Raw genomic sequence first — 21,695 nt, 5'->3', positions numbered from 1 at the left:
TATTTTGGTAGTGTGGCAAAGCAAGAAACAGGATGGAGGGATTCAAATAAGGAGTTCACATCAGATAAGCTTGTATTGGGAAAGTAACAACACATTCAAAACTCGGGAGAAGAGAAAGAGATTGAAGATGGGAAAGCAGTTTACAAGGATGAAGGGAATCAGAAAGGTTTTCTTTGAGAGAGGTGATCATATTGAGAATGTGGGATAAATGTCTTGAGAGAATATTTAGCAATATCACAGATTGGGGGCCAGAAGGGTAAGTGGGCTATCAGCAAGTAAATTCCAGTTGTGAATCCACAGAAATCGCAATAATGAATGTTTTCTAACTCAAAATAAGACAAATTAAATCACACATTGTGATATCAATGCAATTCTTATATTACGTTCATTACCATTTCAGTTGCTTTATTGGAATGTGGTAGAAATTGAATGTGCTGTATATTTTAGTACTGAATGTCATTCACACATAGTAGCACAATCAAGAGGGAATTACCATAGCTAACCATATTAAGGAACATTAATTGAAGACACAGTGACTGTTTGATATATCATTATAAAATATGAAGTTTGCACTCATTTAAGTAGTACAGAATGAAAAACATGGTTCAATTTTGTCATTAAGGATTTAGATGAAGTTGCAATAATGTATTCTGTCAATAAACCACATGAAAGAGTACATAGCTGTCTTTTGTTTTTCTGAGAGACTCGTGTCAATTTCAGAAAGAGGTTAACTCAACTGCAGTGAAGTTCAGCCAGTGAAAATCTGGGATCACCCATATCAACTGGAATAAATTTCAATCTTTTAGTAAACTCAATAGGGATGATAACGAGCAACAAACAATCTGCTGGAGGGACTCAGCAGGTCGAGCAACAGGTATGATAACCAGTTGCTCAAGACAACCATGGAAAATATTAAGGCAATTGCCCTGGGGCATCCAAGCAGGATAAACAAACAATAGTAACTGTGATTAATACAGCAACAATTCAAATTATTTAATTATTAAACAATGACTGAGTATATCATAGCCTTTCTACACACTGTTGTGGTCAATGACTGTAAAAGGGAACTCTTAAGAATATATTGGAACTTTCCTCAGTTTGAAATATGTCATTATTGGTCTCAATTAATATTCACAAAATAATTTGTTTCACCAAGGTGATCCTCTGAAAATCATTTTTTGTCATGGAAGTACAGGAAGTAGAATATAAAAATAAGTTTTATTTGAAAAATATATAAATAGAATACAAAATGTATTTTTAAAATACGAACATAATTACACTTAAATTGGTATACTTAATGTGAAAATATAACTGTATTCAAAGTCATAGACACATTTACTCAATAGATGCAAATGGCTGGCAATGACACTTCCAGGTTCCAAAACAAGGAAGAGAATAACCAAATACACAACCATTTTTAGCTTTGACGGACGTCTTGTAAAAGTTTGTTAATTTCTGCTACAAGTTCACTGGCATCAATGAGTTCATGTTTACTCTCACGCTTACAAGGAGCAAGCTGACTAAGAACATTATCAAATTCATCTTCTTCATAATTCTCTGGGATTTCCTCCATGGCAGGCAACCACTTAGAAAGAGGTTGTGGGTTTATATGATTTACAGGAGCTAGACCAACACTGTTCACTGGATTCTGGAAATGAGTGCTTGCAGCCCAAGCTGCTACCCCCTGTGGATAGGGAAGTGGCTTTAAGGCCAAGTGTCCTTTTTTATTTTCCAAAGAATTTCCACTGCCAATCTCATTGCATTCTTTGTACATGTCCATTTGTGGAGGCAGTAATCGTTGGAAAACACTGTTCATTTCTGACAGGAGAGAGGAGGTTCCCAGGTCCTCTGCCTCCTCATTCTGGGACTCTTTTCCAAAGGTCAAAAAGCTTTTTTTCTTCTCATTGGAATCTGAAGAGTCACAATCTTCTTCCTGTGGCTGCTGAGCATCCTCACCAGGAATAAACATGTTGTTTCTGTAATCAGCAGAAACTCCTGAAGATAAGGGAGGCATCCAGCATTGATCGGAGTGCCCCAGGACTTTGCATTCATCTGTGCACAGCTTCATTGCTGTAAAATAAAAATTATCATTCAAGAAACTGTATTTTGCATAAATTGTTGGCATCTGACCAAAAGATTTTTCTTATCACCTTCACACAACTCTACCACTATCACTGTGAGAATCTAAACTTCAACTGCTAAGTTTTCTCAGGGCTAGGAACAACATTCCATGAGTATAAATTGACAAACTTGTCAGTATATCACTAAAGTAATGAAAAAAATGTACAAAGTTTATAAATTACAATGTCTTATAGTCTGGCTAAGAGCATAAATTCCAGAGGAAAATAACGTAAGACATTATACCAATAGGCTTTTCTGCAACTTAAGTGCAATTATTATTGCTTGTTTTTATTTCAGCCATACCCTTTGGATGTTTCCTTTAAGTCGTATTAAGCATAGTCAGGTTCTACATAAATGCTGAACCCATAGGAGAGTTATATTTACAACAGGTTTTCTGCTTCAGTTGTGGCAGGAGTTTGATATTTTGGACATAAAGAGGTTGTGGATAGTCCTTTACCATTTTGTTATTTCCAAACTATAATGCTGCCCAACTCCGATTAAGATATTTTGGTTAATTTGTTAAAGTGATATTAAATAAAATAAATGAAAGGGAGAGTTGTATAAATAAGCATAATCTCAACCTGACTACTGAGCTAGAAATTGCTATTCTGTAGTCCAAGAGAGAAAGTCGGTTTAGTCTGGAACTTGCATCATTCAAAATAATATATCTTAATTTCCCAACCCATGATGCTAACAAATGCTGCTTCATATTGAGAGAGAGTAGTCATTGCAGTCATTCCTTAAGAATCCTTGCTTGCTGGTAAACTCTTTTGTCAAATTAAGCTTTTAAAATTTCAATCCAATTTCTGGCAGATTCAAATTCAATTGATGAAAATTATGATTCAACAATTTGCACAATTGGGAAATGTTAAATCATTCCTTTCTACTATTGGAATTATAGTTGAGAGGAAAAGACAGATTTATCTTTCATTAATTCATCTGTTTCTGACCCCAAATTATTTGACTTTAACATCAGGTGAATACAGTTGAAATAACATTTTGTTCCTCGATATTGATCATAAACCATACAAAATTCAAAACTCTTGAGTAATGGAACAAAATCCCAAAGACCAAATATTTGGATTGTGTGTATAAAATAATATGAATTATTATATATAAGTATACCTGGATGAAACCGATGATTGTCAGTTACAAAAAGATCACTGAAACCTTCACCCAGCAGTCTGTCAATGGGAGAATCTCTTCCCAAGTCATAGTCACTATCTCCTGCTTCACTGTCACCTCTACCACTATCTTTCAGACTGAATTTGTCCATATCTTGAAGAGCATATCTACAAAGAGCAAATTATAAATCATTAGAAACATAGCCATTATAACACAAGAACTTGTGCATCTCAAAGAAAAGAACTAAATATACTTTTTTACCTGTAGCTTCTAGAATACTTATTTCCTCGAAAGTTTGGTCTTGGCTGATATTGACCTTGATGCAGCATGCTCAACAGTTGGGAAACTTGCTAAATAACAACAAAAACAAAACAAATTTACTCTCAATGTTTTTTAAAAATAAAATCACACCCCATATTAATAATTTCTGCAATATATTTCTGACATATAGGGGGTGAACTCCTTCAAGGGTTGTCTAATCATTTGTTTTGATTTGAGTTAGTTGTTGGAATATCCAGATAAGCAGCATAAACGCCATTTACACTACTGCTGCAGTGTATTTCATGTAGCTTCTGACCATATTAGTGAAAAATAAGTGGAAATGTATCCTTTATAATTTCACTATTTCTCCTTCTGATCCACTATGTTAAGTGGTAAGAGCACTGCATGTTATATGGAATAGTAGTATGTAAAGTCAAGAACATGATGCAAGCACACTGTTCAATTTAACCCATTAGAAGGTTGTAACTCCTAGTGTATTAATTCAACAGAAGAAAAGTTAATTAGAAACAATATACCTGTTTGAAGAAATCAATTTTAATTATGCATTGATCTAATTTTTATGGAAACTCTTCATTTGATTATGGTCAAGCAAGTTAAAGTCTGCATGAAAAATTAAACTGCCTCGTGCTGACTCATGAGATCTATTTTAACATTGTCTGCTTTAACACAACATACTACTCATTGCTTGGATATGCTTCCTCATTTCTTCAGATTTCTCACCATCATCAGGAATTCTCACTGTTTCTGAACTGTAGGGGCACCGACTTCCCATTACAAATATATTTTTGAACAAGTTGCATTATGGAATCATTTTAACTGATAGATTGCTCCTCTAAACTTCTTAAAATTAGGGTTTACATGTTGTAATCTTAAGAGGTCTGAATGATTAATTAAAAAGTAAAATGTGAAATTCAGCAGAGCTGTGCTTGGACTTAACAATTAGTATAAAAATATTTGTGTTCAATTCCATATCCACATTGCAATTCAGTGAAAGCCATCTACGATTACTAATTGGGGAGAAATGGCTTCATCTATTGTTGAGACACAAATGTGGAAGAGAATATTAGTGGCAATAACGTGATCTTGTGATCTTTTGAGTATTTGGAAGAGGAATGAGTCATAGAATTGAAGAATCAAATAAACAATATATAGTGAATGATGAAATTAGTTACTTTTCGACATCCAATTAACTGAAATTCCTTTTGCGATGTTCACAGTAAATCACTTAGCAGTTGCATTGTAAAGCTGTGTGCATTACTTAGAAGTTGCTATGCATTTAAAGAAACCACACTATTGGTCCCAGCAAGAGACTCCATGCAGGGTTTAAGGCATATTTGCTGCGGAAGGATTTCAAACTCTTGGGGGAAAAAAAATTCAATTAGGAAGAAATCCCATGTGATATAGTGAGGTCTACTAAATGGCACTGTGGTTCGATTCCAATAAATCAACCAAGCAGTTTTCAAATGAATGATCATACCAATGTACTGATGAAACATTCTGTTTGACAAGGGTCATCTCTGCATGCAAGGGTCACTGCTTATTTCATGATGAAGTTCCACTCTGAATATTATACAGATGAACGGTGACTTGAAGTGTCACCTCTGATACATCAAATTCCTATTCATCATCACTTAAGCTTGAGTGTTGATGGGCTAGTTGACCCTATAGTCATATTCCATCTGACTCCTCAGCAGATGCCTATACATGCACCCTTCCATCAGGGGTCAGTATTGTTATCAAAAGCTGATCCCTTCCCCTGTAACACTAATGCTGTTGTACTTCCATCACTGAGATTAACTGATATGGCACAAGCCAAGGATTGAGCCAGGTACTTCACTGGCCTGAATCATGCCTTAACCACTAAGGACTTCTTTTTCAGTCTTTGAATGTAACAAAAACAAAGATTTCCACAGAACAAAGTGGATACAAAAAAAAATCAGGTGGTAAGCTAATGGTTAAAGTGTATCAACTCAGAAATTGCAGAACACAGCATGGTTGGCGCTGGTGGCAAATATCACAAAGGCCTGCACTTGAATAGAGACAGAATCATAAGGGAATCTTAACCAATGCTCCTTAATTGTTTGGAATCACAAATAAATTTGACTGTGCGTGATGCACAACATTCAAGATTCTCACCTCAACAGGTGGGGAAGTGTGTGTGAGCTCCAATGAAAAGTTCTCAGGCAAATGGTTGGAGGATAACGTCACCAAACTGTTAAGAGACTGGCGGCTATGGTTAGTTTGTCTGCTGCACATCTGACCCCGGTCCATTCCTGAAAGGGTCGGGGAGGAGGAAGGAGAAGCTCTGTGTTGGGATCTGATGGGCAGTGTGCCTGTAGCAGTATGTACCAGAGTGATGTCTCCTTTGTGAATCTGCCTGGATGGTCTTTTGGGATGATGCTGATAAGTGGATTCCGCCACTCGACAGTTGTAAGATCTGGTGTCCTTTTTTTCCCGATTGCATCTTGTGGCAAACATAGCCATGATAATGAGCAAAACAGCACAGATTACACCCAATGATATGATGATGATCATGGAGTCATCTAAACTATTTTTTTCATCATGGTAATTTTCTTTTCTTGGTTCAGTCAACACAATTTTCAAGGCAGCCACTGCACTGAGTCTTGGGGTTCCTTTATCTTGCACTGCTACAATGAGATTCCAGCTTTTCTCTTGAGCAAAGACCACACTATCATTTGTGTAAATGTCGCAAGTTCTTGGATCCAAAGTGAACATTCCCTTTTGATTACCATCAAGAAGTGTGCAAGTAAGTTCTGCATTGATGCCATAGTCATTATCAATTGCTGCAATGGTGGTCACCATATAATTGGGTCTAACATCACTAGGAATTGGAATCTCTGCTGTGCCATTGCGTAAAACAGGCTTTAAAATAGTTGGTGCATTGTCATTATGGTCAAGAATAGTCAAAATGACTGTTGTGTTGGTGCTGAGTTGAGGGGTCCCTCCATCCCGGGCCTGAACTGTGAATGAAATTTTGCTAATTTCTTCACGATCAAAGGTCCTAAGTGCATAAATTGCCCCAGTAGATGGCTCAATAGTAAGGTAAGTAGTGATGGAACTTCCAGAGATATAGGACTCTGGAATAGTATAGGTAACCTGACCATTCTCAGCAGAGTCCAGATCCGTGGCTGTCATTAAGGTGATGAAGGCGCCCGGTAAGTTGTTTTCATCAAGCATCAATTCGTATTTACTCTTTTGGAATTGGGGTGCATTGTCATTTACATCGGTTATCTGGACGGTCACGTATTGGATGGTGGTGAAGCTTGGGGTGCCCTTGTCTTCGGCGATGACTTTCAGCTTGTACTGAGCAATTTTCTCCCTATCCAGAGTCTCGTTGGTCTGGATCATGTAGTTTTTTTCGTTGGTCTGTTGAAGTTTGAAGTGCCCATGTCCCTGCAGTCTGCACCCCACTTGCCCGTTCACCCCTGAGTCTATGTCCTCGACCCGGACCACGGCGATTAAGGTCTCCTTGGGTGCTCCCTCGGACACACAAGCCACGTCGTTACCCAAAGGCATCAGGGTGATGGCAATCTCCGGGGGATTGTCGTTCATGTCTACGACCTTGATGACGATCTTGCAGTGGGCCGGGATGGAGTTAGGGCCCAGGTCTTGTGCTTGGGCATCGATCTCGTAGCTCTGGCTGACCTCGTAGTCCACTGGCTTGAGAAGGACCAAGTGACCGGTGTCGGCGTCCAAGTAGAAGGTCTCCATAACCTGAGGGGACACGTGGCTGCTGAAGGAGTAGATGACTTTTCCATTACTCCCTTCGTCCGGGTCAGTTGCATTCAGGTCAACGAGCAGCGAGCCCCGGGGCGAGTTTTCTGGCAGCTCGATGGTGTAGGAGGCTTGATCAAAAACCGGGCTGTTGTCGTTCGAGTCGGCGATGCTGATCTTCACAAGGGAGGATCCCGATTTGGGAGGCACCCCACGGTCGGAGGCGATCAGGCGCAGTTCATAGCCGGCCTGCTTCTCCCTGTCCAGCTCCCGAATCACCATCAGGTCGGCGTACTTGGCGCCGTCCGTCCTGGTGCGGACCTCCAGCGCGAAGTGCTCGTTGGGGGTGAGCGAGTAAGTGTACAGCGAGTTGTTCCCGACGTCGGGGTCCACGGCGCTGTCGAGGGGGAAGCGGGCTCCCACCGAGGCGCTCTCGAAGATCTCCACGGGGATGACCGAGCGGGGGAACTGAGGCGCGTTGTCGTTGATGTCCAGCACCGCCACCTCGACCTGGAGCAGCTGCAGATGTTCGGTGGGCAGGGTGATAACGTCGAAGCTGATGGTGCAGGCGGCCGTGGGCTTGCAAAGCTGCTCCCGGTCGATGCGCTCGGCGACGCTCACCCGCCCGTCTTCCTCCCGCACGGCCAGCAGCGACGAGTTCACCCTCTGCATCACTCGGAAACGCTTGGACGAAGGGTTCAACTTGTCGGCTAAAGTTTCCGAAAGTCTGCCGATCACCGTGCCGACGGGCTGCTCCTCGTCCACCTCGTACCTCACCGTAATGCCCGCCACCTCCTGACACGTCCAGCTGGCCAGCGCAAGAAGCAGCAACAAACTCCGGCGCGCCGCACTTCTCTTCTGCACTTTCTCCATCTTCCTCGCCCTCCCTCGGCTTCTGTCGGCCGCCCGGCTTTGTGTCGACCTTGTCTACTCTTTTTGTTTCTTTCCCTGCAACCCTGCAAACTGCTGTTGATCCCCCACCCCCTTATTCACACTCGCAGCACATTTGGCGTCTGGGTTTTGACAGCACAGACAAAGCAGCCTTCATGTAACGTCGCGGAGCCCGCAGATGTGCCGATCTGTTAACTTTCTCCGCAAAATCACTCTCCTTCAAAAATGTTATTTTTTAAAAAAAAGTCTCTGATTTAGATTGGGCTGCGTTGTTGGTTTTACACGTGTGTAAAGCCAGTCGCAGAGTGCCCCAGTGTCGTGTGAGGCGACGACTGCCTTCGACCGTGCTACTATCGCTCCCGGCGCCCGGGCTTTGGCTCACGACCCCACCGAGCTCCCGAACAAACTTCGCCCCCAACTCGCTCAAACTTTCCCAAAGGCGCGTGCCGCCAGCCCGGCCAGCCAATCGCGCTGCGCCTTCCCAAATCGCCGCGACCAATCCCCGCCCCGCTCCGTCCGCGCGTCAGCGAGAAAGGAGGCAGGCCCGACCCCGCCTATTGGCTCCGGTCCGAGGAACAGCGAAACAATGCAAGAAAGTTGGGTGTTGGGGGCTCCGGCTGCCCGCTTCAAGCCTCGCTCAACGCCAACTGCCCCCTCCCACGTTACTGTTTCTCCTCACCTACAGCCCCTCCACCGAACCATAAATCTTCTGATTAATTTCCTTTTTCCTCCTTTCTTAGCTGTTCCATTGTTATCGCTTAGATTGTCTTCGCTGAAACCTAATCATTTCCTGCTCTTTTCCCTGAATTTACGCATTTTCCACTTACTTAAAGCTCACTCTCGCTCTCTCTCTTAATTGATTTGGATTCAGTTTTGTTGTCAACGGTTTTGGATCACTTCACCCGATTTTCGAATCTGATCGTACATTTTCTTAACTTTTATTACTTTTCGCGAAGTGATATCTATTGATCCAGGCCCAGTTATCTCAAGAGTGCTGTTTTTAACAACACAGTTGTTTTCATTTTTGCTTTTATATTCCGTAAATTTTGCTGAGAAGCGAGGAGATAAAATTTAAGAATCTTCAGCCTTCACGCAAGGACTTGCGAGTTTAGCCCCGTTAATTCTTTATTATTAAAACGCACAAGCTCAGAGCTTTGAAACCAAAATTGAAGATCATTGAAATTCCAATCCGCTTTACTTTAAAAAATAGTCATAACTGCCAATGTCATTCAAGCACCATGCAGCCACAAACGCTCTGTTTAGGTTGTCTACTTGCAATGCACGTGCATGAACTTCTCAGGAATAAATGCTTACATGGAAATCTGTCATGGTCTACATCGATTAAATCTGCCTTGAAGTATAAACACCTGCAATAGTGGCAAAATAATCTTTATTGCAAAAAAGAAACCTGAAGTTTCATCAACCATCTGCATTTGCTTGTTTCGCGCTTTCTATTACTTGGTATAATCCCATTTACTCTCCTTTCCATGGTTCTCTAAATCTCACTGTTCCTCGTTTTCTCTAAGTTGGTCTCTTTTTTTTGTTGTTGCGTTGGGAGGGGGTGTTTAAAGTCACTAAAGAGATCCCAGACAGACGTGAAAGCAAAGCGCAGACTCTCGCTTTCTCCTGCACTCAAATGCCTTTTAAAAGCTATTACTGATCCTCCATACAGGCAGCGTCGTGTGGAAAATCATGGATAAAAGAAGAGAGCCTCATGAATGTATTTAGTAATAGGACACGCCGGTAGGCATTCTACCCCATGAATACTGTTTTACAACTTTGCGGCCTTTTCAGAACTTATCTGCGAATTAGCATCCTATATGAGGAGAAAAAGCAAACACGAGCAACTGCAGCTTTTGAGACCCACGGCCATCTGGCGCAAATCTCCAACAATCGACCCAATAATTACATCAATTCAGCTTTAGCAAAAAAAAACCCTCCATAAACACCAATAGGACACGTTACCTCAGCTCAAAAGGATTCCAGTGATCAGATAATTCTATTAGTTCATGCCCTGTTTCTAGAAGCTCTGATAATGCTCAGAAAATCGGATTTTTGTGTAAATTCACGTGAAACATATATTTGACAGACTTTTTCTGGTCGAAACGCATCATTTGAAACATTTTCTGCCGACACTGTTTTGAAAACGTTTGAAGAAGATAAAATGAATTTAGTTCAACTTCGCACAGGAAGTCTGCCGAAAGGCACAGATCTATAATGAGTCTGAGCTTTATTAAAAGGAAATTGCGATATTGAAAATTTAGTTTTCATAAGAAGCTTGTTCAATATTTTATAACATCCAATATTTTCGGATCGGTTTGTCCACGTCAACTACATTAAAACAAAATTACTAATGAAAATGATTCGTTTCAACTATTATGCAAGAAAATTTACAAATAATTAATGTTCCGCGTCCATTCTTGAATGTTCAGAGATATGTGGGGGAAATTTCCTATTCTGTAATTGCCGGACTCTGGTGGAGAACATTTAGGTTAAATGTTGAACAATAGTAATCACAGGGAATCTTAACCCCAGAAACCTCCCATAGCAACATCCCTTTCTGTAATGCATGTCTTTGGGTGACAATGAAAGGCACAGACTCATGCGTGCAACCTTCAGAGCTTCGCGCTTCTGCAAGAATTCTTCATTGTGAATGCAACGAGGCGCGCGTGTGTGTGGCTACTGACCTCGGTCCTGGTCGGATAGCAGGCCCTGCTCCCAAGCACTTCCTTTCTTTTATTGAATGAATAGTCACTTCCAACTTTCCCTTCTAAGAACAATTTGCATAGATTCTTTAACTAGTAAAACATTCCAAGACACTCCATCGGAGTTTTATGAAAGCCCCACTGATATTTTAGTACGGTTGACCCAGCGTAATTGAGTCATACAGCACAGAAATTGGTCTTTCGGTCTACCATGTCTATGCCGACCATCAAGTACTTATTTATACCAATCCCATTTACCAGCGTTTAGTCTGCACCAATTCAAACGTTTGTCTGGATATTTACTGAATGTTGTGAGAGTACCTGTCCCACCAGCCCTCAAGCAGTGCGCTTCAGATCCCAGCTATCCTCCAGGTGAAAATGTTCCTCAGATCCTCAATGAACCCCTTATCCTAGACATCTTTCCTCTAGTTTTAGACAATTCTGTTGTGAGGCAAAGCTGCCTAATATCTATGTCCCTCATATTGTGTGTACTTCTACCAGATTCCCATGGTTTGGTTTTAAGGAACATCTTAAGGAAACGAAATTAGGTTTTCTGGAGGAGTGGGAATTCAAGAGCTTTGGACTTACAAAACTGAAGGAATGGTCGCCGGCGTTGGAGTTATGATGGGTGTGTGGAAGACTATCACTGGAGATTTCCTACAAGAAGGTGATGGACCAGTAACACCACACCACTGTCATTTCACTTTCATGACATTTCCAATACCAACAATATTAGTCTAAAAATCGCCCTGTTTAAAAATTCCTATCGGGTATTCTTGATGACGCTTTAATCTCTGCCACTGCCTAGTTACATTCATTTTGTTTCTGTCATAATTAATTACTTCCTATCCATTATGAGTATCTATTTTCGTCGTTATCTCTTCGTTAGCTGCTCAAATATTACCTGCGAATACGTGTTCTAAACTCCCTTGCTCTATCGTCGCGTTTTATAATCCTTTCTTAACACACAGGAATCTATGAGCTGATGGACTTGACGACAATAATGACTTGAACATCGTCTCTCGCTATTCCGTGGTCTGTATCATCACAATGCAGTCGTGGTCGAATGTATAGATCAACCAAGGATGCTTTTGGAGGCAGACTAGAAATTTGAAGCTCTGTCTCTTATTTTCCAAGTACAAATTATAACATGGAAAATAAAGGAAGGTGATAGAAGAAATCTAAAGGGCCCAAATTTGCCGAATTTAGACAAACTCAATGAATTGAAATTATGTACTTTATCTCCCGAGAAAAAAAAAGCACAGTATTTAACCTGGTCGACTTAATTGTGGGCGCTTGGAAGGCGGAGCACATTCTTTTGCCTTTCTAGTTTGGGAAGTAAATGTCTCTTCTTCCCAAAGAGTTGGGGAAATACGTTTTTAAGACTCTCGATGGGATTGTAATGAAACATTGAGGGAAGTGTCTATGACTCTATGAAAGTGTCGGTAGTCACAGAAAATTTATGGGGAAAAAGTTGTTTGTAAATGTCTGAATGCGAAGGGGCCTTTCGCTTTGTTCTATACTATATTTGGTAAAACTCCCTTAAAAGTAAAAAAAAATCTTCTCATCAGTAAAAGTGAAATTTCATGTTTGTTTTCCAATTCTCAAGGGTCTCCGACCTGACTTATTTTCTCTTCCCACAGATGAGGCCTGATCTGCTGAATATTTCCAGCATTTGTTTTAGATCACTTTCGTGTTAGGTTGCCTTATCAATATTACTTTATTCACCTAAGGTCAGCTATATGATCTGACGGATGTCAAACGTAGTGTTTTCCCTTTATGCAATGCAACAATGAAGATATTCCTGCACAGTGGTCAATCATCCAGAAATATACACTGTATCTCCTTTTAAGTTCAGCCATAAGCTGTAAGGAAACTAGATAGTAGCATATGCATTTAATATTCAACAACATTTCAGAATACAGAAGTGCAGGAATATGACCATCTATTTCTTTTGTAGTTTAGAACTACTTTCAGCAATGTCTGTACAATAATATTGGACGTGGGGTGGGGGGGAGGGGGGGGTGGCAGAATAAATATATATTGGTACCTGATCAAGATACCAGAAACAAAATTTTGAGATGATAGGTCAAATTCTGTAAAGGAATGCCTAGCTTGTTTGACTTTTCTAGTGCCTGTTATGACTTATGATTCAATAGTACTGTTTGAAACATTCATTTTGAAAGTACCCAAAATAACTCTTTCTGCATGAAATTGTTTCAGATGTGTGATTAACACTGTGCTTATGCTCCTTTTGTTTATTCCTGCTAATAATAAGCGTTTAAATAATGCAAATTGATTCAGTTCACTATCCAGATGAACTGTTAAATGTTGCCAGATGACAGGTGTTGCTTTGTTGGTTTATTTTCTTGGCAATGGATATCTCCTCCTTTGGCCTGAGGAAAATGAAGTATGTTTTATTTTTGCATCTTTCAAAGTGTCTTGGACTGGTAGGAGCAAGTATAGCATTACAGATGCTCTCAATAGATATGTCAGGTTGGCTCCTTTTCCTTGCCCTTCTCCCTAAGTCCCTGCTAAATTTACTGGAGATTTTTCCTCATTATCACAATATAACTCTAATTCTGAGATGGATGATTTTGATGAATCTAAGTCAAATAGTGTAACAGTGCCAAAAGAAGCAGAAGTGACAGATGCACTTGCATTGTCCAAATGAGCAACAGAAACAAGCATGCTTCATCTTCCAATACAAAGAACATATTGGAGCATGAGACAGAGGAGTGCACAATATTCTAGGAGAAAGTGCACTCGGTACAAATTTTGTAATAAGCTTGCAAGGTTCAGATTTTAACTTTGCTAGTATTGTATCATTATGGGGTATTGGAAATGACATGTCCAAATATGGTACCAGTTGTGCAGGAAGTGCTTTAAGTGCACTGTGTAATTTTAGTAGTATTGTGTGATTAACATCAGATACTCTTTTAAGCTAATATTATATTGCAGAATGTCAGATTTTGCAATGGATAGATGGAAGATATCCATGTTCCTTTCATAACAATTGACATTTTCAGTGAAGATGTTTGCTTTTGCAGGTGATGATGTTAATGATAGATCAGAAAAAGATGGAAACATTTAACTTCACTGGTTCATTTTTCTTTTGTCACACTAAGCTTGCAGTACTTCTAGTTCTTGATCATAAAGTTCAAATTACAAAGTGTGAAAATACTTTTTTAAAGGTGCCATCTGGAACATTATAGCTCTTTCTTTGTTCTCAGTCAATTCCTTGGGTATGTGGATGACTTGACTCCACTATAGTTCTGTGGTTCTGAGAAGACCGATGAGTCCTATGTGGAATCCTCAGATTCTGCCACAGGTGAGGGCAGGTGGTGCATGGTGGGTCAGGTTGCTTGAGATGTTGTGCACTCCTTTCGCTGTTTATTCTTGGCTCATAAAGACTTGAAGTACTCAGTCCCTTCCAGAATTTTTCTTCTCCATTTTAAGTAGTCAGGGACCAGTGGTTTCAATGAGGTAGTTAAGATGTTAGATTTTTTAACAGAAGACTTGGTGAACTTCCTTGAAGTGCTTTCTCTGTCCTCTAGGAAAAAAACTTGTCATGACAGAGCAGTGTGTTTGTTTCGGGGAGTTGCTGTAATACATGTGGCTCATTCACCTGAGAGGATTGAGCATGATCTGCGCTGGAGATGTTAGCTTAGGAAAGGATGCTTATGTTGGTTCTATTAGCAGTAATCCTTCAGTGAAAAAGAGCACAAAATCCAGCAACTAGCTGATAACAACATAGTGCTTGGCTTCTTCAATGCATGACTGTCAAACCAATCTACATACAACCAAAAAACCAAAGAACTCATCTCACTGATAGTCAGGAATGGAGGAGGACATATCAAGGGACTAAAGAAAGTCAACAATCATTGTAAGCTGTATTTTCAATAACTTCTCAACCAATACTTTACCTTTTGACATGAGCATCCTTGATTCCAGCCCATGACACACTATCCACCACAATTTCAGTGCTACCCGAACCTGGCACAAGTTTGAAAAGTCCATACAACAGCTGAAACTCAACAAAGCCTTTGGAATAGAGGAAATCCTTGGAAAAAGGTCTAAAACACATACTGGTTTGAATTCATTACCTCATATTTTTCATCTGGGAAGTGGAGGTCATATCAGGGTAATTGTAACCATCTCCAAGAAAGGAGACTGTTGGATCACTGTAATTACATTGGTGTTTTGCTGTTTTCTGCCATAAGGAAAGTCATCACGGGATCCTCCTTGACAGCCTCCTCTTTGTAGCCAAAGGACTACTCCCAGAGTCACAATATGGGTTCTGTCATAAACAGGTCTGATGGTGCTTATTTTCACCACTTAAGAAAATTGAAACAAAGATAGCAGCATCAATTAAGTGGCTTTTCCCAACCTTCCAAAAGCCTTCAACCTTGTCAACTGAGAGAGATGTGTTGCCATTCTACCTCTGCTACACAATGACATGTAAACCATAATCCTAACAAATGGGTTCACCACAGACCCAATCCTATTGCAGAACAGGGTTGAACAAGGCAGTGTCATCACACCATCTGTCTTCTGAATCTTGCCCATTGCAGTACTGGACCTGACCTCCAACAAGTTTCCCACTGTAGTGGAATTAATCTATAGAACAAATGTGAAACTTTGCAATCTTTGACACTTCCACTCCAGAATCAAATCACCTCAATCTCAGTCATCGATTTGACAGAGAATGTACGTGCACACTCGGAGGCCAAACTCCCTCACTGAAGTATATGAAAGAATTTCAAGCTAAAAATACAATGACATAGGTCCTAAATCAGCCTGCCTCCAATGTACCAGCACACCCTTCAGCTACTGAAGAAAGGATGTTTGAGGATCAAAGCAACCTCATGGTCAATCAAGCTGCAGTGTCCACACTCGTCTGTATACTTCAGAGACATGGACAATATAGTTGACGTGACAAGTGTTATAGAAGCCTGGCATGTATATTTGCAATGTTTCTTACATTACAATAGTACAAAGTACTTGGTATTGGTATTGATTTATTATTGTCACTTGTACCGAAGTACAGTGAAAAACTTGTCTTGCATACCATTTGTGCAGATCAATTCATTACACAGTACATTGAGGTAGTACAGGGTAAAAATACTTAGTGATATAGAATTTAAATTTAAAAGCATAGAATAATTATAGTAAAAGTAATGAGTAGATCTGCAGAGAGCAGCTTGCAACAAGTTGCCATGCTCCGGTGCCAGCTGTAAAGCATTTTGGGCCCACAACAGTTCCAGAAGCTACTTTATAAATGCAAGTGGGTTGAAGATGACAACTTATTTGAGTTCTATAATGTAATATGATAAGCACAAATGATTTCATTGCTCTGGCAGTCAAACTTCAATCTTCAAACTCATGGTAACAAAAGCAATGGCAAAGCAAATTCTTTATTTCTTTGTCCATGCCAGAAAATACTGCCTTGAATTTGTTTCACTTGACCATTGAATAGTGCACAGATAAGTACTTATTGCTTATACATCTACCACACATATCAGAGTCTAAATTTATAGTATCCATGCAATGTAACCTTTTTGAGTGAATTATTATGACATGAGGAGCAGCAACAATTTAACAAAAATATTTTGTTTTTAGTTTTAACAGTCATGAAAAACTAAAAACAAAATTGAAATATTTGATTCTTCTGGCTGATCATGAAATATACAGACTTTTTTCTATATCTTCAGAACTGTACAACTCCATTCATGCAGAAGATTAAAAAGGGGAATCTACAAGGTTGAAAACATTTTCTAAAACCATGCAGGAGGAATAGAGTATGGTTCCTACACCGTTATGGGAACTGCAGATGATAACAGAAGCAGGAGAGGCACAGTTACAGTTCAAGGATGAATAACCACAAGGTTGAGCAATATGATCATTTGCTAACTGTGAAAATGTCAAAAGCACTCTACCATAATAGGAGAATTTGGCTTGCAATTATATACCTGGGATGCAGTAATTCAGTCATCAGTATCTCATTTATTGGACAACAATACAGGGTTTATAAGTTTATTTAATGTTGCTGACTAAAATCAGCTTCATAACTTTTTTACAATTACAAGATATTATTGTTGAAGACAGCTCAGCTGTATCCACGTTGGAAGTCAGGAAGGATGCAGGTACTTCTCAAAAGCTCACTTTTTTGTCTCATATGACCTGCTAATGTTACCATCAGTTACTGCTAGATGCTGCTTGTCTGCTGATGTAACTACAATTGTAAAGCTGGATGGTTTGAAATATTACATTTGTTATGTCACTTTCAAAAAAATTGCAAATAAGTATTATGCAGACAAGGATGGATGCCTTTAAATGGATATTCTCCATATTTTATAAAGAGACAGATTTTCCTTCACCTTGTAACCCTCAACATCTGGTTTACTGTTTTCAAGCCAGATTTGGATCAAAGTATGGAAGTATTTATGCACATGAAAAGTAGGCAGTAGTATTTGCATAAATTAAACATTTCCATTATTATTTGCAGCATGATTTATATTTTTGCATTCTTTATATTTTGCTAATATTTTGTTGAAAATAATAATCAGAATAAACCATATGCAATAGCATAGTGTTTTAAAGACTTGAAACATGTGTGTTTCAAGCAGTTTATATATTTATCAACGTAGAACATATATCATTACGGCACAGGAACAGGCCCTTCAGCCCACCATGTCTGTGCTGACCCTGATGCCAATCTATCTAATCTCATATGCCTGCACATGGTCTGTATTCCTCTATTCCTTGTCTGTTCAGGTGCCTGGCTAAATGTTCTTAAATATTGCTGGTGTATCTGCTTCTACCACTTCCCCTGGCAGCATGTTCCAGGCAACTACCAACCTCTGTGTAAAAAACTTGCTGGGCACATCTCCTTTAAACTTTCACCGTCTCAGCCTAAACCTATGCCCTCCAGTATCTGACATTTCCAACCCTCACAATTCCACATACCTCTTCCAGGTACCGCACACCCTCCCCCGGCCCCTGACACTCCAGAGAAAACAATCCAAGTCCATCCAACCTCTCCCCACAGCTGACACACTCCAGTCCAGGCAACATCCAAGTGAACTCCCCACCACCAACCACCCCACACCCTCCCCAAAGCTCCTACATCCCTTCCATACCCTGTCCATTCTCAGAAGGTTTGGACTTCTTTAAAATAAATGTGAAAAGAAATTTTGGAAATATATGTTCAAAATTACACGTGGTTGCAAAAGAAAAGATCTGTTCTTTTGACTCTCATTTATTGTGCACTTATCCTCACATTATGCATTATCAGAGTTGGAGCTTTCAGCCTGGACTTGGGAATTCTCTGCTATGGTCCTTTTGAAATGTTATATCTCTCAAAACCCAAATCAATGGCCATTTTTTTTTCAGGAGTTAATCTAGCAGCATCTATAATTAAGTAGACTTGCCCTTCCAGAATTAAGCATTTTCTTTTTTATGTTGGGCAGCTGCAAGTGTGAAATGGTACCATTAAACCAAGACAAACTGTGCTCTGGGACCTCTGTGAACAGGACAAGGAACCATGTAACTCTTTCCTCAACCATATTCAAAGTTTTGTGCAGTTAACAGTGTGAGAAGAATCTGGCTTAATTCGAGAGACTGAATCTTTTGTCAAATTAGCAACACAAACTGATATTGTAAAAGCAAGAAGAGATTAAATACAAGAGAGACATAAGGTAAAGTTAAAAAATTACACATCTCCAACAATAATTAAAATGCAGATATAAACAAATATTGAAGCAGTCTGATTGAACAGTGGCATTAATCAACGCATAGAGGGAAGAAACAGAGGATAAGGACAACTCATTACAGATTTGTTTTTGTTTTCAAAAGCAAATCCAAATTCTCTTGATGCAGGACCTTGCTGACAAGTGAATCTCTTTTAAAGTTAAAACTCCTTTCTTCGTCTGGTCATTGGTAACTGGAAGTTCAGTCACCCAGGCCTTAGCTTAGTGATTCCTTCATTCAACCTTTCCATCTCTCCACCTCTTCACCTATCCACTCATCTAGAGTCAATAATATATTTGGTCATCTTTCCTAATCCCTCTGTCTTTGGTTAAATGTCTATTTTCTTTATGCCTTCCTAAAGCACTTTGGTACATGTTATTGCATTAAAAATGTCAAATAAATTGGAAGTATTTTTGATAGGAGAGGTACTTATCTCTGCATCCATAATACTAAAAGGTAAAAATTAATGTTTGGTTCCTAAGGCTGAACAAGTTGTATAATACTGGACACACAGTTTACACCCCTCCTAATATTCAGCATCCACTCCTTTCAACAGAATTGAATTCAAAAGCAGAATACAACAGACAGCTAGTACGATGCTGCCAGTTTAGGTCGAGGATGAATTTAATCCTCCATCACTTTCATCTCATCCTGCCATGGATGAATGCTTCACAGAAAAATGGATATAGACTTAAAGGAAGATTCACTTAGGGCTTTCTTGTATTTATCCTTTCAGTCAATTCCAGAGTTATTTGGAATCATGATGCTCATCTCTTTTATCTGCAGCTATAGCACTCTGGCTGATGTAAGCTATTAGATAAATGAAAGAGAAAAAAGTAAAAGGATTAGAAAAATGTGAATCATCCACTATTCCATGTGGTGTTGCTATGGATTCCAATAGATTTAACTCTGCCTGCTGCTGGAGGTAAGTGATCATCAGGACATGGTGATCAGAAAGTGAATTGCTAGAATCTTGAATTTTGCTATAACTGTTGTCAAATCCTGCTTCTCCCTTGAGAACTCATACCTTCATGTTATAGCTTAGTTCATAATTTCTTCTCATTACTCCCTAGCTCCATGATAACTCCATCTGTTATTTGCTGATACATTTTCTAGCCTGGTTGCAGTCCTCCTCAGTGACGCCTTTCAAAAAAATTATTAAAATTCTGCTATTGCAGTGATGCATTTGCAATGTCTTGTTTTTCCAGAGTAAACATGTGCCTTGTATTTCATTGCTTTTCCCTCAAGTATTCCAAGACTTTGCAAGTAAATATATCTGGGGCTGTAACCATTTTTGATGGACATATTGTTCAACGCCAACCTCTACCTGGTATTTTATCCATACGTGTGATTTGGATATCACTGACATGTTTAACTGCCAATCCTTAATTGTCCATGGCGAAGTAACAGTAATGATCTGTCTTATTGAACCATTGAAGTCCTTGTGTACACTTGAGCTTAGGGCTATTCATGCTGGCTGTTCTTATGTTGGGTTATGAATGAAAATGTCATAATGATTAAGAGATAACTTGGAGTAGTCCGTGAATTTTTTCTATCATTCTTGAAGTTCAATTATACAAGTTTCAGTGTTAGAAATATATCAATATTCATGAGGTACAGTCGTGGCAACTATTATGAAATGATGTTTTTCTGCAATATGATTGGTAATCTTAGCTAACAAGTATTAATATAAATAGTGTTGGGTTGGATTCAGCTTTCCAAGTCCAATTAATTGAAGGGACAAATTGCACATTTCTGGAATCTGGTTAAGGTGATAAACTCTAAGATTTGAGCTTTTGTTCTGCAATCTGTTTGGCCAATGGGACTTGACTATACCATCAATGTCCTTACAAGAACAGGGTAGATTGATTCACATTGAAAACCTTGTTCAACATGATTTTTTTTTTGGAAATATGTGCTTAGCTTCTATCTTATGTTTGATCTTCAGAGTTTTACTTGCAAAATGTATATTTAAGGCAACCTATATTTGAGTGCCAGTTAAGCTTTCTACCCAGTGATTAAGAGTGATTTATGCAAAACAGACACGTCAAAATATTGGCATGTTATTTGAGCTTGAACTGAGCCTAGTGTCTCATACCTCATTTAGATTCTCATATGTAGCGTTAGGTAGTGCTGGACTTAGGGAAGCCAGCGAGTTTTTTTTCTTTAGTCCTGGTTAATTCCCAAAATCAAATAAACTTTCTGCACTTTTATCACTAAGGTATCATTTTCAATAACAAAAATTTTCATTTCATTCACAGAGGTTCCATTTTATTTTGTTTTCCATCACTTCGTCTCAACTTTTATGCTTCCTTTCATTTCATTGCACCTGGGTATGAATGCCTTCTCCATTTTATTTAATGGTGTCAGTTTATTGCCTATAACGAAAAAAAATAATTGTCATGGGTTTTCTGAGTATTACTCATGTCTGTGTTTAACCAGAAATATCAATGCCAATAACTTGAATCGCGCAATACTTTCATTTTTTTCATATAACAATGCAAAAACAATTAAAAAGTGTTGCGTATCCCGTCATTTGTGATGGTTTCATTGATAACCACTAGTATTTTGCACTCCTTTATTTATAAGAGCGAGTAAAACGTTTTATCCGTAGAATGAAACCGTTATCTGTGCTCTGCGAAAATTAATGCTCTAATATTAAATGCCAAGTTCCGAATATAAAACATTTTATTTTAATTTCTAGGCAATTACACAAAGAAGCTCGCTGGTATAGCACCATAGCCAACCTAATGAAGTTAGATACGGATTTAAGACCACATTGTGGAGCGAGTAAGCAAACCCTGGCGTCTGCAGCGCTAGTGGGATGAAGGCATAATAAAGTTAGACATGGCTGCAAGTCATAATCACAGTCCTCCAGTACAATACAGCTAAAAACTCGTCCAATTTTAACTAGGTTGGACATGGGCTATTTACTGAATTGTATCTGAGCACAAAATCTGGAAATTAGATTACAAAGTGCAGAAACAGACTTCAAATATTGTCTGCTGAGTTTTAAAGTTTCAAAAAAACGTAAAAATAAAATCCCGCTGCGCAGATGCGTGCAGAAATTGGCAGCCAAGTCGC

At 39.3% G+C, this 21,695-nt stretch overlaps 1 protein-coding gene across 1 annotated transcript; it reads right to left on the bottom strand.

The window, feature by feature from the left end:
• Window positions 1-1,098: 1,098 nt before the first annotated feature.
• pcdh18a (protocadherin 18a) lies at window positions 1,099-8,633 on the bottom strand. The gene is made up of 4 exons (XM_052039548.1): window positions 5,665-8,633; window positions 3,508-3,596; window positions 3,247-3,413; window positions 1,099-2,070 (listed from the first exon to the last, which is right to left on the bottom strand). Exons 1-4 carry the CDS (start codon window positions 8,134-8,136, stop codon window positions 1,418-1,420), a joined length of 3,381 nt encoding a protein of 1,126 aa, XP_051895508.1. The 5' UTR covers window positions 8,137-8,633; the 3' UTR covers window positions 1,099-1,417.
• Window positions 8,634-21,695: the final 13,062 nt, after the last annotated feature.

Source organism: Pristis pectinata, chromosome 2 (genome assembly GCF_009764475.1).
Source record: "Pristis pectinata isolate sPriPec2 chromosome 2, sPriPec2.1.pri, whole genome shotgun sequence".
In the NCBI taxonomy this organism is placed as follows: domain Eukaryota; kingdom Metazoa; phylum Chordata; class Chondrichthyes; order Rhinopristiformes; family Pristidae; genus Pristis; species Pristis pectinata.
Note: the sequence above shows the minus strand (reverse complement) of the source record. Positions and strands in the feature narration are given on the sequence as shown.

What these genes read in the sequence shown, in the direction of transcription:
- pcdh18a (XM_052039548.1), bottom strand. Translation starts at nt 8,136, where the DNA reads ATGGAGAAAGTGCAGAAGAGAAGTGCGGCGCGCCGGAGTTTGTTGCTG. An exon ending in AAGTATTCTAGAAGCTACAG is followed by an intron (nt 3,414 to 3,507) that starts GTAAAAAAGTAT and finishes TGCTCTTTGTAG; the next exon opens with ATATGCTCTTCAAGATATGG. An exon ending in CAATCATCGGTTTCATCCAG is followed by an intron (nt 2,071 to 3,246) that starts GTATACTTATAT and finishes TTTATTTTACAG; the next exon opens with CAATGAAGCTGTGCACAGAT.